The sequence below is a fragment of the Haliotis cracherodii genome, unplaced genomic scaffold (genome assembly GCF_022045235.1).
Source record: "Haliotis cracherodii isolate W230 unplaced genomic scaffold, xgHalCrac1.p SCAF_2, whole genome shotgun sequence".
NCBI classification, from domain to species: domain Eukaryota; kingdom Metazoa; phylum Mollusca; class Gastropoda; order Lepetellida; family Haliotidae; genus Haliotis; species Haliotis cracherodii.
In genome coordinates, this window is record NW_027266275.1 from 61626642 (window position 1) to 61643990 (window position 17349).

A 17349-nucleotide genomic window follows, 5' to 3' on the forward strand; every position below is an offset into this window, starting at 1 on the left:
GTCAGGGAGTTTACATCAATGTATAGTATTCAACAGATTCTGACTGTCGGGGAGTTTACATCAATGTATATTATTCAACAGATTCTAACTGTCGGGGAGTTTACATCAATGTATAGTATTCAACAGATTCTAACTGTCGGGGAGTTTACATCAATGTATAGTATTCAACAGATTCTGACTGTTGGGGAGTTTACATCAATGTATAGTATTCAACAGATTCTGACTGTCAGGGAGTTTACATCAATGTATAGTATTCAACAGATTCTAACTGTTGGGGAGTTTACATCAATGTATAGTATTCAACAGGTTCTGACTGTCAGAGAGTTTATACGGTGTATAGTATTCAACAGATTCTGACTGTCGGGGAGTTTACATCAATGTATAGTATTCAACAGGTTCTGACTGTCAGAGAGTTTATACAGTGTATAGTATTCAACAGATTCTGACTGTCAGGGAGTTTACATCCGTGTATAGTATTCAACAGATTCTGACTGTCAGGGAGTTTACATCTGTGTATAGTATTCAACAGATTCTGACTGTCAGAGAGTTTACATCTGTGTATAGTATGGTATTCAACAGATCTGTGCGTTATCTGTTTCAGTCCAACACCCAGGACCAGATCCTCCTGCAGTGGGAGTCAGGCGAGTCCGCCACGATGTTCATCCTGGTAGTACACTCCATGATCACACTGCTCACATACGGACCACCCACAGGTTAGCCAACTGAACAGTCCCATGAACATGGCAGCATGGATGGTGAAGAATAGCAAGGAGTTGTTCACCATCATTTTCATCCTTGTTAATTTCATCACATAGGAATTCATCCTTCTGAGCACCTTTCTTTGCATAGTTAACATAATTGGCCGAATAAAGTCACATTCAACATATGTTGCTATAGTGCAGCATCAAACCCCACCCACCCACCCATCCAAGACTCACTCACTCACTCACTCACTCACTCACTCACTCACTCTCACTCTCACTCTCACTCACTCACTCACTCACTCACACACTCACTCACTCACTCACTCACTCACTCACACTCTCACTCACTCTCTCACTCACACACTCACACTCACTCACTCACTCACTCACACTCACTCACTCACTCACTCACTCACTCACTCACTCACTCACACACTCACTCACTCACACTCTCACTCACTCACTCACTCACTCACACTCTCACTCACTCACTCTCTCACTCACACACTCACTCACTCACTCACTCACTCACTCACTCACTCACTATGTTTTTGGTGTGGCCAGGTGAGAGTCAGTACCACGTGCTGCTGGAAACCTGGTTCCCCAAGGAGGGGCATCTCCCATCAGCCTTCCTACTGGACACATCCGAGGAGGCCTTGCTGCTCCCGGATTGGCTGAAACTGAGGATGATTCGCTCTAGCGTCGACCAACTTGTTAACTCAGGTGAGAATAAGGAGCACCTTAACAAAGTTACTGTATTCGATGTAATAAGCGCCCCACTCTAATAAGCGCCCACGGCGGTATTTGCTAATATATTGGCTAGTGAACAATCCCAGGTAGCACCCCTTCCGATTGATCAATGTACACAAGATTTATTAATTCGCGTACAATACACACTCGCGTGTTATATGCACCCTTAATTATCGGCAATTCAATTTCAGAAAAATATATCTGTCGTACATAAACATTTCAGGCTGTCAGCATAAACCACGAAATGTATCTTTCAACTCTGTTTTTTTTCACCAAAATAATATTCTAATAAGAGCCCCCTATTTCCAATTTTGAGAGCGCCCTGGGCGCTTATTACATGGATTACGGTATGTGTTGGGGGGAAACTAGCTATCTACTGTACATCATGTACATCATAGTTAAAACAATATTAATGTTTACTTTACTAAACATGATGCTGGGAAGTTGTTAAGGATTTTAAGAGAAAGGTTCAGTTAAGGTTATGAGGCTGTGGGTTTTTGGATAAGAATAAATGGTAAATTAAATCATAATCAGTTCTTTTTGGTCAATAGTGTTGTATGGTATCCATGTTATTAACTGATGTTTGTTTACTTGTCAATGATATAATGCCATTGTCCCTTTGACGATTGCAATGCATCCATAGTTCCATCACTTGTTACTTTTACCAACTTTGTCACAGCTCTGCAAGAACTGGAACCAGCCCAGCTGTTGCTGTTTGTCCAGTCCTTCGGGATCCCGGTGGCCAGCATGAGCAAGCTGTTGACCTGTCTGGACAACGCAGTGGGTTTGGACCCCACGGGGCTGGAGCAGGCCGTGCTGGACAAGGTGTACATGGCCCAGTTGATCGAGATCCAGCACAAGAGAGGGGCCAAGGGAGGGGAAAAGTTTAACCTCATGTTGACCCAACATCTGCCTCGACCCAAACAAGGTCAGGGACGTTTGGAATGAATATTATTTGAAAAAGTGTAACATGTCTGGAACCAGAGTGAAATCATTTTGCTTTGCAGGAAAAGAGCAGTGTATTGCAGTGAGAATGATACCTAGTCCTGTGTGGTCCTGTTTTGGGCATGGATCGAATAGGGAGGATTATTTGTTGTTTCTCTCTTATTTGTGAGTCCTCAGGGCCCTGTTCCACAAAGAAGTAAGTAGTGGTAGTAGAATTTGTCTTCAACAACCCTGTCAATGCTTGTCGTAAGAGGCGACTAACAGGATTGGGTGGTCAGGCTTGCTGACTTGGTTGATACATGTCATCGTATCCCAATTGCGTGGATCGATGCTCATGATGTCAATCACTGGATTGTCTGCTCCAGACTCGATTATTTACAGACCGCCATCATATAGCTGGAATGTTGAGTGTGGCTTTGAACAACAAATAAACAAACATAAGTCTATGTTAAAGTATGGGAGTTACAATCGCCTTAACTCTAGGATCGACCCGTGAAGATTCCGGGGTAGAATAGGTCTTCAGCAACCCATGCTTGCCGTAAAAGGTGACTATGTTTGTCGTAAAAGGCGACTAACGGGATCAGGTGGTCAGGCTCGCTGACTTGGTTGATACATGTCATCGATCCCAATTGCGTGGATCGATGCTCATGATATCAATCACAGGATTGTCTGGTCCAGACTCGATTATTTACAGACCGCCGTTATATAGCTGGAATATTGCTGAGTGCGGCGTTACACAACCAACCAAACCAACTCTACGATCGCTTTATGGAATGGACCCCTGAAGACTCAGTAATGTTATTTGGTGGTTCGAGGTGTGAAATTGAGTGTACCAGGATAACCACTGTATGCACGAACAAATGAATATATGCGTAATATAGACTACTTCCAATCCCTTACACTAAGTATGGATAGGATGTCCTTGTTTGAAACTTTTTGAAATATTTTATGGCCATGTTACCATGGCTCCAACTGAAATATAACAATTCACCAGCTATGATGTAACAAATGTCTCAGTAGATGCACGCATTACCTTTTCAGGGACACATAGTTCTACACAATCATGTGGAGATCCGGGATATAATAGTAACCAATGCTGGCCGTAAGAGGCGACTAACGGGATCAGTGGTCAGGCTCGCTGACTTGGTAGATGCATGTCATGGTATCCCAATTGCGTGGATTGGTGTTCATGATGTTTATCACTAGATTGTCTAGTCCAGACTCGATTATTTTTAGACCGCCCGCATACAGCTGGAATATTGCTGAGTGCGGCGTTAAAGAACAAACAAAACTACACAAGCAATCAGTAGTTAGGCACGTGCTCCTCTGTAGGTTGACCTGTAAGGTGTGTGTTGTTCCAGCCCCTAGTACAGAGGGAATGGACACAGGAGTGACCGGCTACCCCTGCTGGCAGGTCCGCAAGATGGAGGAGGTGACTCTCCCGTGGGGGAAACCCAACCTGGTGCCATGCTTGCTGGAGGTGAGTAATTCATTTATTATCCCCCACCATGAAGTGGAAGGGATGTATAGGAATGGGTGCTGTCCATCTGTCTGCACATAGATAGATAGACCTCGTGTCCAACTGCTGCTTTTGGATAGTTTAGGATTTTTGAAATCTTGAAAACCGTACAATATTTCTTCATCAAACTTGGCACAGGTAAGTCTAGGTAGGTAGTGGTAAACTAGTGCCTTTTGGTGGTTTGGGATTTTTTTACGATTTATTTTGTTTAGTTTCCACAGCGACGACTTTGACTTAAACTGAAAATGATGGTAGTGCTCTTTAGAGCATATTTTGAAAACTGTACAATATTTGTTGCCTTGCACACAACCAGACGTGTCATACTGGTTAAACTTGACACACTTGTATAGCAACTCAACAAATCACATCAGACTAATTTCATACTGGAAGTAGTAGCAGAATGTTTTCCATCAGGGTCAGGGAGACAAATTGTTGTTTGAAAATCTATTTTATCACAGCAAGTGAATATTTTTAGAAAGGAATTTTCATTTCCAGTGAGTTCAAGTCGGACCTGATTTTATGTGACCTGGAACTCGAGGAGATCCACGTGTTAAGAGGGTTCCAGGTTTTCTTATGGTTACAATTACAATTAGTTCCCAGAAGCCCCTTAGCCAAGTGGCTAAAGGGTTCGCTCGTCACACCTTAGACCTGGGTTCAATGCCCCACATGGTTACAATGTGTGAAGCCTATTTCTGGTGTTCCCCACCGTGATATTGCTGAAATATTGCTAAAAGTGGCGTGAAACACTACTCAGTCATTCACTCACTCAGAAGCCCCTACCATCTCCATGTTCTGTTGCCAGATCTTTGACCCAAGCGGAACATCCAACCCAAGATCCAACAAGCTGTATCAGGCTCTCATCAAGGTATGAAGTTTCTTGCTGCTCTGTTTTCAAACCATCCAGCTTACCCATCAGCCCCTGTGCATATAATTGTTGACTTAAGGCTTAAAAATATAAAAGAATAGGTTCTCAGGCTATGGCTTTTGAAAATATAGTGCGGGTGGGCAGTGTGTTTTTGTTTGTTGTTGTTCAAACTAATATGTAACCAAATCAACAGTTGTGTACCCAAATAAACAGTTGTGTCCAATCAACCTTGGAAAGGGCCTCCCTACATAAATGTATTCCTTGATAGTATTTGAATACCGTTGGACTTGGAATAGTTAAGGAATTTTTGGGTTCTTTAAAATGGAAATAAAAATAAAACATGTGTCAAACTTTATGATGATGTGGGGAGTGCCTCAGAACCAAGACTATATTTCTTTTAGCCTTAAGTATCAGTACTTGCTGCACGGGGCACTGGTGGCTTAGTCATCTAAGATGATGTGCTTTGATGTGCAAAGTCACTCCCTTCATCTTCCCGAGGCAAGAGAGTTAACTGACTTTAAAAGTCCAGTTTCCACCCTTGCTAAACTAGGCTGGAATTTCTGGCCTCAATTGTAGCGCCACCAGTGGTTATTACGAGTTATGTCCCTTTTATGCCTATCCTATGGATCAATCAGATTCCACCTCTCTTATCACTTGCATTTGCTTCAAACAAAATGGCGTCCCTCAGTCAAGACGATCTGATCGATAATCAAGATCTATAATGTGATAAAACGGGTTTAACATCACGGAGTGCATCAAATCACACGAGCACCTTGATTAAAAACATGAAAAAATTAGGAAAATATCTGTTGACAACGAGTTGGCGGTGCACATGTTTTGCAAATCCTGCAATTGACCAAAATCTGCACGACAGTCTACGAACCGGATTTCGATTTCGTGCACGATTTTGATTGGACTATGGATAGACTCCTTAGTCCAGCCTAAATGTAACTCCATAATACCAGCCTATTTTGGCAAGGGTGGCAACTGGACTTTTGTAGTCAGTTAACTCTCTTGTCTCGGGAAGATGCTTCCCTTAGGCTCAACCTTTGATCATGGGTTCGAATACCAGATTTGCCCTGACTACAGGTGTCCCTAGGATTGTCAGCAGCGTACCCGTGATTGTGGTTTCACCTCGGGCTTTCCTCCCACATGAAGCTGACACACAGTGGTATTACTGGCACACGGCTGAAGGGGTGTAAGCCAAAGTCACCCTCTCCCTTGCTGCTTGAGATTAGTTTCCTGTTGTTAGGTTTCTGATGTTTTGTTCATTTCTGCCTATTTCACTTTCAGTCCATATCAAGTGAGCAGAGCAAGGCTGCCGAGGTGATCACCACGATGCAGAAGGTGAGTTGGTGTAGGTGATGTTGTAGACACTGATTTAGGGTCTGTTGCAGGAGTTAGTGTAGGTGCTGTTCTAGGTGTTGGTGTAGGTGCTGTTGTAGGTGATGTAAGTGCTGTTGCAGGAGTTGGTGTAGGTGCTGTTGTAGACGCTGATTTAGGTGCTGTTGAAGGAGTTGGTGAAGGTGCTGTTGTAGGTGCTGTAATCACTGGCTTGTCTGGTCCACACCCGATTATTTACTAGCCGTAATCATATAGCTAAAAGATTGCAGAGTGCGGCGTTGAACACCAAACAAACAATAAATTGTGTCTGGACCTAGTAGTGTACCATCTCCTTTGGGTTTGCAAGATGGACAAACACATGCAAGCAACTTTCATCTGAGAGACTGTCATGTGGACAGATTTATTGTATTAATATTTTATTCTCATTTATTTGTTTTTTTAGATCCTGGAGTCTACAAAAGGTGCTGAGTTTGCCGCTCGTCTTTATGAGACATCATCAAGATCAGGACCACTTCTCAAGCTGCTCATATCCAAACAGGTGGGAAAGAAAATAGTTTAGAAATATTAAAAATAATAACTTCCTTTGGTTGAGAATAAGTTAGCTGTTGCATAGCTCTCAAAATTAGAAATAGGGGGCTCTTATAAGAATATTATTTTGGTGAAAAAAAGACAGAGTTGAAAGATCGTAAATTTTGTGGTTTATGCTGACAGCCTGAAATGTTTATATACGACAGATATATTTTTCAAGAATTTTATTTCCCATTATTAAGGATGCATATAACACACGTATTATACACGAATAAATAAGTCTTGTGTATATTGATCAATCGGAAATGGTGCTAAATTATTAGCAAATATCGCCATTTCCAAGAGCAGGATGATATATATTGTTTAGGCTTGAGAATGAGTGTGTATAAAAATTGGTTATATTTTTGAGTGGGGTGGTAATTTGAGATGAGAGATGTCCTATATTCATGTACATGAGATAATGTTCCATTGTCCTCCTATTGTGTGTGGGGCGGTCGGGTAGCCTTGTGGTTAAAGCGCTCGCTTGTCACGCCGACATGGGGACAATGTGTGAAGCGCATTTCTGGTGTCCCCCTCTGTGATATTGCTGGAATATTGCTAATAGTGGCGTAAAACCAAACTCACTCAGTCCTCCTATTGTGCTGTCAGACATCCCTGACTGTTGCTGTGAGGAGGATGGTGGAACGCCTGGCAGTGTTCACACCAGGACGAAGAAGTCCACTCCTGTCGGTCATCAAGCAATTCTTAGAAGCTGGTAAAGCGTCTGGATCCAAGAGTAAGACAAAAGAAAGAACACAGATGAAACTGGAGACATTCAAAACTGGTGGAAAATTGGATCCAAACAAACTCACACAAGGTAGAGCACTTTAATGTTTAGGAGTGAGCGAGTGTAGTTTCTTCCTCCTCTCAGCAGTGTTCCTGATTTAATAGGAGGCAGGTAAATAGAAGTCAGGAACAGACATAGCAGTGGTCGATGGCATGAACACACATCCTCAGCAGGGTACAGTTGAAGGCAGCAGTCCTCCTTACTGAAACTGCCTCCATGGTATAGTGGTAATGCGTCCGCCCGGAGAGCAGAAGGTCCGCGGTTCGATCCCCTGCCGCGTCATACCAAGAGACGTTAAAAGATGGTACTTGTTGTTACCCTGTCTGGCGCTCGGCATTAAGGGGCTATAACAAGGACTGGTCTGCTCGGAGTCAGTATACTATGTCTGAGTGGCATATTCATGTTAAACTGTGGCATGGTATCTGAGTGAACTAGCACTATAAATCGACATCAGTCCGGACTAGTACAAGCAGCCATACACAATCGTGCATGCACATCGCTATATAAGTGAAATAATCTTGGACGCGACATTAAACCCAATTTCACCTCACCTCCTTACTGAATTGTTTGATAGGCATTACTTAGATGTTGACGGATGACAAAGTAGACCCAATTTATGGATAGGAACTTCTTTATTTGCTGGAAAGGCGACATTTGGTATACCCCGGTAGATCTTTATACTGTTGTCAAACCTTACTGTAAATAAAGAAGTTGTTATCAGTAAATTGTGTCTACTTTGTCAGTCCTCCATACTACTGCTGGGTACTGTTACTGTCTTTGTGAGCACTACGACTGTCCTAACTCAGTGTTTCAATAGTAGTAGCTGTATGTTCAATTTGTTGAACAAGGCATTCTACTTTCTAGCTCTACTTGTTAGAGCGTCTGCCCGGAAAGCAGAAGGTCGGTGGTTCAATCCCCAGCCTCATCATACCCAAAGACAACAAAAGATGGCACTTGTTGTTATCCAGTATTTCGAAGGATTTTCTTAATTTTTCATAAGATTGATAATATATTTGATAACCTGCTCAAAACTCGGAATTATGGATTATCCGTTGTTGTAAATGAATGCTGTAAGTCTCTCATTATAGGCTTGATGCTTACACCATTCATTCACACGGGAGAGTTATTCCAATCTGATCTGATTCCTTGTTGTTTGTTGGTTTTGGTATTGATGTTTAATTGCAAATTTCACATTTTCATTGCCAAAGTTTGTTATAGCGTTGTTTAGTCACCTGAAGCGATATGATGTAGTTTTTTTACCAACAGAAAAAGAATTTGATGAAAGTGTAAACCAATACATAAGCTGACCCCTTTTAACAGAAATATTTCTCTGGTCCTGAAAATTCGGCTTATCATATACAGTAGATATTTCCTGATCTAGTGATGACGGGTGTGTTGCAGGTCTCCCAGCTCTGAGTGGCGACCCTGACCTTGAGAACTTAGTGCAGCAGTGTATGACGGAGATGATGGAGCAGTCCACGTCAGCGGATGGTGCAAGGGTTGCTAGCCAGGCCCTGCTTCATCTAGAGAAAGTGTAAGTGTGTATACTCCGTTATATGACAAATATACGGGGCGATGGAGCTTTGGTTTGTTTGTTTTTATGTTGTTTAACGCCGCACTCAGCAATATTCCAGCTATATGACGGCGGTCTGTAAATAATCAAGTCTGGACCAGACAATCCAGTGATTAATATCATGTGCATGGATTCACGCAAAAGGGATCGGTGACATGCATCAACCAAGTCAGTGAGCCTGACCACCCGATCCCGTTAGTCGCCTTTTTACAGCAAGCATGGGTTGCTGAAGACCTATTCTACAACGGAAGACGATGGGGTAGCCTAGTAGTTAAAGCATTTGCTCATAATGCCAAATACCAAGGTTCTATTCTGTACATAGTTACAATGTGTGAAGCCCATTACTGTCCCCTGCCATGATATTGCTGGATGTTGCGCAAAGCACTGTAAAACGACTCACTCACCACAAATGTAGAGGGACCTCATTGCCTCGGGTATGATAGGGACTAGCTGTGATCATGCAGCTGAACTATATTTACCCTTCATTGTTATTGGGCTAAAAAAAATATTAAAAATAATAGACCCGTGAAGATTCCGGGCTAGAATAGGTCTACAGCAACCCATACTTGCCTTAAAAGGCAACTATGCTTGTCGTAAAAGTCAACTAACAGGATTGGGTGGTCAGGCTCGCTGATTTGGTTGATGCAGGTCATCGATCCCAATTGCGTGGGTCAATGCTCATGATGTCAATCACTGGATTGTCTGGTCCAGACTCGATTATTTTACAGACCGCCATCATATAGCTGGAATATTGCTGAGTGTGGCGTTAAACAACAAACAAAAAAAACAAAAAAATATAATAGTCTTGTTTCTCAGGCACCGCCTGCATCATCACAAATTGTGGGGCATGTTTCGTTTTTATTTCCATTTAAAAAAAAAAAAAATACTAATATTAAAACAGTGTGATCCAATATAGCACACAGTTACTTCCCTTTACATGCGCACTGCTTTACTGTGCATCTCGTGTTATTGTCATGCCGGCTATAGGAGTTTGTATGCTTGTTTATGTAGGGAGGCCCTTTCCCAGGGTGATGGTACACAACTGTTCATTTGGTTGCATACTAGTTTGAACAACAAAAAAATCCCAACAAAAACCCACCGGCTGCTCTATATTTTCAAAAGTCATTACTTGAGAACCAATTCTTTTATTATACCCCCGACAAAATGTCGGGGGGTATATAGTTATACCAAGGTTCCGTCCGTCCGAAAACTTTGTCCGCGTGATTACTCTTAAACTGTTCAGGGGATTCATCTCAAACTTAGTAGATATAATCTGTGTCATATGGAAGGGTGCAGTAAAAAGAAAAAAATTGTTTTTATTAATTTTCCATTTTTTTTTTAATTTTTCATAACCCTAACCCTAACCCTATCCTTGCTATTTAATTTGTAACTACTGACACACTAGGCGGGTCGGGAGTATTAGTGAGCCACGCTCACCATGCTCACTTTTGCACTTGTTTTTTTAAGCCTTGTATAGTTGTCTTCTTCTCATTATTATCATTATTGCCATTATTCGGACCAGGTCACCCATGCTTGTATCCACTGCCTCTCTGCTGATTGATTGGTTGGAGCTACTGGACCCTGAAATCATCCAGTCCAACCCAGACCTGCAGCAGCAGCTGATATTTGCCAAGAAGACCGTGAGCCAGCCGAGGGAGAGGGTGCCGGGGAGCCGGAAGGAGCCATACTTGCTGGCGTTGCTGACTCACCAGTGTAACTGGGGCACCGTCAACAGGTGCATCACCAGGATCCTCAACAACACAGAGAAGAGGTGAAGTAGTTTCTATAGCCTCTGACAGGACCCTGTTACTACTGGCTGTGAAGGATGTGCTTGTTTTATGTTGCAAGATTTTTTGTTGGGAATTTATTTGCCCCGGGTTGGGCGAGTCATTTAAGGTGCTGCAATTCACAGTGCAGAAAAGATACTACCATATATCGCTGTGTATAAGGCTAAAATGACGGGTTTAAGAAGGGGGGTCGTCTTATACACGGAGTCGAAGATCTCACATTTTTTTCCAGTTGTTTCACTTTCAGCTTCCACTGGCGATGTCAACCAGCGTCCGATAGCCAGCCCTGCATTTGACAATAAAACTTCGCATTTCATCCTAAATACCTGTTCCAATAACTATTTCCATACATAAACATGATTTGTATCTGTTTTCCTTGACTAAAGTTTAATAATTTCTGCAAAAAATGTTGAAATGACCCTCGCCTCGATGCAGATTGTAAAACCAGCTGACACGGTAAAACAATCAACATCTGTGAGTAGAGAGCCGGAAGTACCGGGAAGCATTTGCATATTGCACATGTGACCTAACGTGATAACCGGTGAAGCTGAAATCAATTCCCGCTGTTTTTACAGTTGTATTAACAACTGTTGGAGTCAGAATAAACACGCTGAATTTGAAGCAAACATAAGCCTAGTTAGTTACAACATAGTTTATTGGTGATAAAATTACTCACCATTGTCTCTTATATGTTATTACTTCATAAATGAATTTTATTTAAAGGTATTTAACCTTTCATTTTGATGTCAAACTCATTATGTTCACTTGATGTGAAGACAAAATTATGTTACGATACAACTCGAAATACGTTAAACATGTTAAAGAACACCTGGGTATTTTCCTATGACCATTGTTAATCTGTCATGACAGAGGTGGCGGCAGGGGTGGTCCAGTCGTCTAAGGCGCTGCAATTCACTGTGTAGAGTTGTGGCACAGTGGCACGCCAAAACCTTTGGCTGTGGGGTCAAATTCTCGTTTGTCAGAACCATACCCATGTTTGGGTTTTACCAAAGTTGTAAACATCTGAGACCTGCATCACTTGGGGGTTTCCTCCCACATTAAGCCGACATGCCATGATATGACTAGAACACTGTCAAAAACGGCATTAACTCTCTCACTCACTGAAATAGGCCCAAGGTTAAGAAAATCGGATTCTTCTTTCAAAAGAAAACTATTGTATTTTTTGTTAGCAGTAACAATATGGTCTCACTGGGAGTTAGTATTTGTATGTGTTTTATCCATTAACACCACAAACTTGTATTTCAGCTTCAATGCAACGTCAGTGTTGGACTTCCTCTGGGCGTGTATCCACATCCCTAAGATCTGGCAGGGACGGGAGTGCAAGAAGGTAAGGGCTTCCTTCACAAGCAGCTAGCAGGAGGTCTTTATTCACAGAGTTGCTTTGTCAGGAAGATAGTTGTAAGCTGGCCCCATTCCACAACGCCATCTTAGTGCAAAGGTGATCATAACTCCAATGCTTTAACACTGGCTTACGATAGTCGTAGCGCTAAGTTCGCTTTGTGGAACGGTGCCCTGGTTCCTTGTAAGGACCCGTGGTTTGTTTTCCCAGATGGACAGTTGTGAAGACATTCTGAATCCGACCATCAGCCAGGTGATATGTGTGGTGGACTACATCCTAGAAGAATCTGATGACTCCAGGAACACAACTGCAGGAGAGTCCTCCCATCCAGCTGGTGCTCCGAGCCCATCCTCGTCCACCCCGGAGACCCTCTGTCAGAGGATGAGCCTGCTGAAGGCCTGCATGGCCGACAAGGATGTCCGACTGAGAGCTGTGGTGGATCATCTTCAGGGAAAGCAAGGCCGCAGGTATGTGTCATGTTGCCAACACTCTCCCCTCTGCTAAAATCTTTTCCCCTTCTCAATGCTCTCCCCTCTGCTGAACACTCCTCTGTGCTCAAATCCTTCCCTTTGTTTGAATCTCTCCCCTCTGCTAAAATCTTTTCCCCTTCTCAATGCTCTCCCCTCTGCTGAACACTCCTCTGTGCTCAAATCCTTCCCTTTGTTTGAATCTCTCCCCTCTGCTCAAATCTTTCTCCCCTGCTCAGATCTCAAACGCTCTGCTCAAATCTCTGTTCAAATCTCTCCCTCTACTCAAATCTTTTCCCCCTTCTCAATGCTCTCCCCTCTGCTGAACACAGTCCTCTGTGCTCAAATCTCTCCCTCCGCTCAAATCTCTCCCCTCTGCTCAAATCTCTCCCTCTGCTCAGCACACCAACCTTAGACATTAAAGTTGGTCCGCTAGTCTGAAAAACCAAAGTGCTTCCTGCTTTGATTCACAGTGACTTCAAAATAAACAGACATGCTTTCATTCTACCCATGTAGAGAATAGAACGCCACTGCCCTCCCCCCCCCCCCCCCCCCCGTTGTTCCACATAATACGTAACCCCTTGTAGTTGGGTGTGTACATGTTATGTATGACTGTGTTGTTGATGCAGCTGCCTGCAGACGAAGCTGCTGTATGAGCTGTACCTGCAGTACCCCTACATCCTGTCCTGGCTCACCGACAAGTCATGCATAGCTGCTGAACACGACACTCATGACAGCCCCAGTCAGGTGAGAAGAACATCCCCAGCGAGACGATAATAAATACGTGTAATTAATGAATATTCATATGAAATATGAATATAAAATTGTTCATCAACTTTTTTGAATATGCATAACTTAAAATGGGACGAATCTGAAATGTTCATGAATATTCATATATTAGTAGTATGGTTCATGAATATTCATGACTTTGATAAAAACATCCACTTTAAGTTCATGAGTTATTAGATTTATGCTTTCATAAAAAAATTGAGTCCATAAATCTAAAAAATTCATTAATGTTCATGAAATGGTCTCTTTATGAATATTGATGAACTTTCATGAATTCTAGTTTATTCATGAAGGTGCATAGAAGTTCATAACTCAGTCTCTTTATGAACTTTCATGAATTCTGGATTTATTCATTACATACATGAAATAATCTTGTGTGTGTGTGTATGACCTGATGACTGGCTGTGTGTAAGATCCAATGTGTTTAAGCCCTGATGTTCCGATTTGTGTACAGCTGGATGTCATCTCCCATCGGCTGCTGATGGCGCTCGGTCATGCCGTCCACGGACACACTGCCGAGAACAGGATGTACGATGCCAACCTCGGGTGCCGGAAGCTGGCGGCAGAACACCCTCAACTCATACTCCGGTGAGAGGCCGATTTTCTCCCTACATGATGCTAGTTACCTGATATCGTGAAGTTGTGAGTTAGTTGGGTTTAACGCCGCTTTTAACAGTATTCCAGTTATATCACGGCGTGTCAGCTTAATGTGGGAGGAAAGCCCGAAGTGATGCAGGTCTCAGACATTTACCACTTTGGTTAACCCACGAGCACGGGTATGGTGCTGACAAACCAAGAAACAGAATCGGGGTGAACCGGGATTCAAACCCACAATCATAAGTTTCTGGCGTACCCAAGGGATGCAACTCTGTACAGCGAATCGCAACACCTTAGACGACTGGGCCACCCATGCCCCCTCGTGAATTTGAGTGGAAAAAGCATTTAGCGGGATCTCATTCAACAAAGCAGTGATTGTTCCTTACTATCAGCATTAAGGCTGCTTGTGGAACACAAGGGCCTGGTTTTCTTCCTTGGTAGTAAGGGGTGGTCGGGTAGCCTAGTGGTTAAAGCGTTCGCTCGTCACGCCGAAGACACGGGTTCAATTCCCGACATGGGTACAATGTTTGTAGCCCATTTCTGGTGTCCCCCGCCGTGATATTGCTGGAATATTGCTGAAAGCAGCGTAAAACCATACTCACTCACTCACTCACTCACTCATTGGTAGTACAGGTGAAGTCAGGTGTAAGTGTCCTCTCCTTGCTGCTCTATGTTAACACCACAGCACATCACCCACTCACTCACACATCCTGTCAATCCATTCTCTTCACATCTCGAGACCTGTGAAGATCCAGTTAGAAAAGGTCTTCAGCAACCCATGCTTGCTGTAAAAGACGAGTGCTTGTCGTAAGAGATGACTAACAGGATCGGGTGGTCAGGCTTGCTGACTTGGTTTATACATGTCATCGTATCCCAATTGCATGGGTTGAAGCTCATGATATCAATCACTGGACTGTCTGGTCCACACTCGATTATTTACAGATGCCATCATATAGCTGGATTATTGCTGAGAGTGGCGTTAACCAACAAAGGAACAAATCCTATCTTGATGTTTATTCAGCTTACTTGTGGTCGGTTGTGTGGCTGGTATGTGACTGTTGCTCATGTTTTCATTCACCAGTTTGCCTGATCACTGATGTAGTTGTTAAGCATCACTGTTTCTGGATTTATCATTGTTGATGATACTGATCATATTTCAGTCAGCTGCCCATGTTGGCTGCTCTGCTGCGGGGCAAGACTCAGTACAAGATCGGGGAGATGAAGCACCGCAACTTCCTCACACTCTTCTCCAACGCCCTCGGCCTCCTGGAACTACTACAGCCACTGGTGTTCCGTGCCGAGTACACATCACTGCCAGATATACTGGAGACCTACTTCACCCTCATACAGGTGAGTTCACTGCCCGATATACTGGAGACCTACTTCACCCTCATACAGGGGAGTTCACTGCCTGATATACTGGAGCCCTACTTCACCCTCATAAAGGTGAGTTCACTGCCCGATATACTGGAGCCCTACTTCACCCTCATAAAGGTGAGTTCACTGCCCGATATACTGGAGACCTACTTCACCCTCATACAGGTGTGTTCACTGTCTGATATACTGGAGACCTACTTCACCCTCATACAGGTGAGTTCACTGCCTGATATACTGGAGACCTACTTCACCCTCATACAGGTGAGTTCACTGCCCGATATACTGGAGACCTACTTCACCCTCATACAGGGGAGTTCACTGCCTGATATACTGGAGCCCTACTTCACCCTCATAAAGGTGAGTTCACTGCCCGATATACTGGAGCCCTACTTCACCCTCATAAAGGTGAGTTCACTGCCCGATATACTGGAGACCTACTTCACCCTCATACAGGTGTGTTCACTGTCTGATATACTGGAGACCTACTTCACCCTCATACAGGTGAGTTCACTGCCCGATATACTGGAGACCTACTTCACCCTCATACAGGTGAGTTCACTGTCTGATATACTCGCGACTTAGTTCATCATCATACAAGTGAGTTCACTGGCCAATATACTCACAACCTACGTCACCCTCATTCAAGTGATTTCTCTGCCTGAATCACTCTTTTTACCACTCTTCTGACTGTATATGTTGAATGTGAGTCATCATCTTCACGTTTAATTTCAGTCCCATGGCAAAGAGCAGCGGCTGTTAGGCTCCATCATTGTCAAGTTTATCACATTTCTGAATGGGTTTGTCAGCTACGATCCTCAGCGTGCCATGTCCCTCCTACAGAAATATGTCATACTTCTTGGGTAGGTAAAAGATATTTGTCGTTGATCAAGATATATCTGTATAAATATGATATCTTAGATGGAGTTATGTCTGACTTTCAAGATTTCATTTTTTGTTGTACTGTATGTCAACACAATGAAAGCAGTTTTGAAAACCTACTTCATTTCTTTGTGATGCATATACAGATTGTGAAGAAAAAATGTCTTATCTGTAAGAAAATGTATTATTTTCACTGCTGCCGGAAACCAGTGGGGTTTCAGGCTTAGAAATGGTCCATAGCATCCTATGCTTGGTGTAACAGGGCGACCCAATGGATTGCCTGGTCCTCCTTGGTGACTTGATTGATGGCGTGTCAACGTACCCCGTAGCATGGATCGTTGCTCAAAATATCAATAACAGGATTGTCTGCTCCAGATTCAGTTATGTACAGGCTGCCGTCGTAGCTGGAATATAGCTGTGTGTTGGGTTAGTCAACGGGGGCACGGGTGGCCCAGTCGTCTAAGGCGCCGCGATTCGCTGTGCAGAGCTGTGTCCTTTGGGCATGCCAGAAACCTATGATTGTGGGTTCGAATCCCGGTTTGCCCCGATTATGTTTCTAGGTTTGTCAGCACCATACTTCGTGGGTTTCACCGAAGTGGTAAACGTCTGAGACCTGCATCACTTCGGGCTTTCCTCCCACATTAAGCTGCCACGCCGTGATATAACTGGAATACTGTTAAAAGTGGCGTTAAACCCAACTCACTCACTGGGTTAGTCAACAAACAAAAAAACAACTTCTGATCGAAGACTAATTGCCTTCCTATGTGCCCTCTCCAGAGATGTGTCGTGTGTCTATCCCGACCTGTCAGAGCTCAAGTCCCTCCTCGCCGGCCTGGCCCTGCCCCGACAGAACAAGACCGAGGCCGACGCTACCAGCCAAGATGACACCACGCCCATTGGGTCTCCGATACGGGCCGCCTGTTTCTGGTCATCAGCTCACCTGGCCCCGATTCACAAGAAACTCCAGAGACGCAGATCAGTTGAAGGTGAGGAGGTCTCAAGGTTGTCCGCTGTTCTGTATCATGAGTATTTATCTGTG

At 43.5% G+C, this 17349-nt stretch overlaps 1 protein-coding gene across 1 annotated transcript in view; it reads left to right on the top strand.

Annotated features, from left to right (window-relative positions):
* LOC139468322 (integrator complex subunit 1-like) overlaps positions 1-17349 on the top strand; it is a 51832-nt gene that overhangs the window by 23945 nt on the left and 10538 nt on the right. Inside the window, exons 25-41 of the mRNA XM_071250210.1 lie at positions 602-713; positions 1269-1427; positions 2134-2382; positions 3761-3879; positions 4721-4783; positions 6077-6130; positions 6570-6665; positions 7304-7511; positions 8883-9015; positions 10577-10825; positions 12108-12189; positions 12412-12668; positions 13298-13415; positions 13912-14045; positions 15215-15404; positions 16164-16291; positions 17088-17296. Of these exons, the coding sequence (XP_071106311.1) occupies positions 602-713; positions 1269-1427; positions 2134-2382; positions 3761-3879; positions 4721-4783; positions 6077-6130; positions 6570-6665; positions 7304-7511; positions 8883-9015; positions 10577-10825; positions 12108-12189; positions 12412-12668; positions 13298-13415; positions 13912-14045; positions 15215-15404; positions 16164-16291; positions 17088-17296 (2560 nt within the window). The remainder of the gene's footprint in view (positions 1-601; positions 714-1268; positions 1428-2133; positions 2383-3760; positions 3880-4720; positions 4784-6076; positions 6131-6569; positions 6666-7303; positions 7512-8882; positions 9016-10576; positions 10826-12107; positions 12190-12411; positions 12669-13297; positions 13416-13911; positions 14046-15214; positions 15405-16163; positions 16292-17087; positions 17297-17349) is intronic.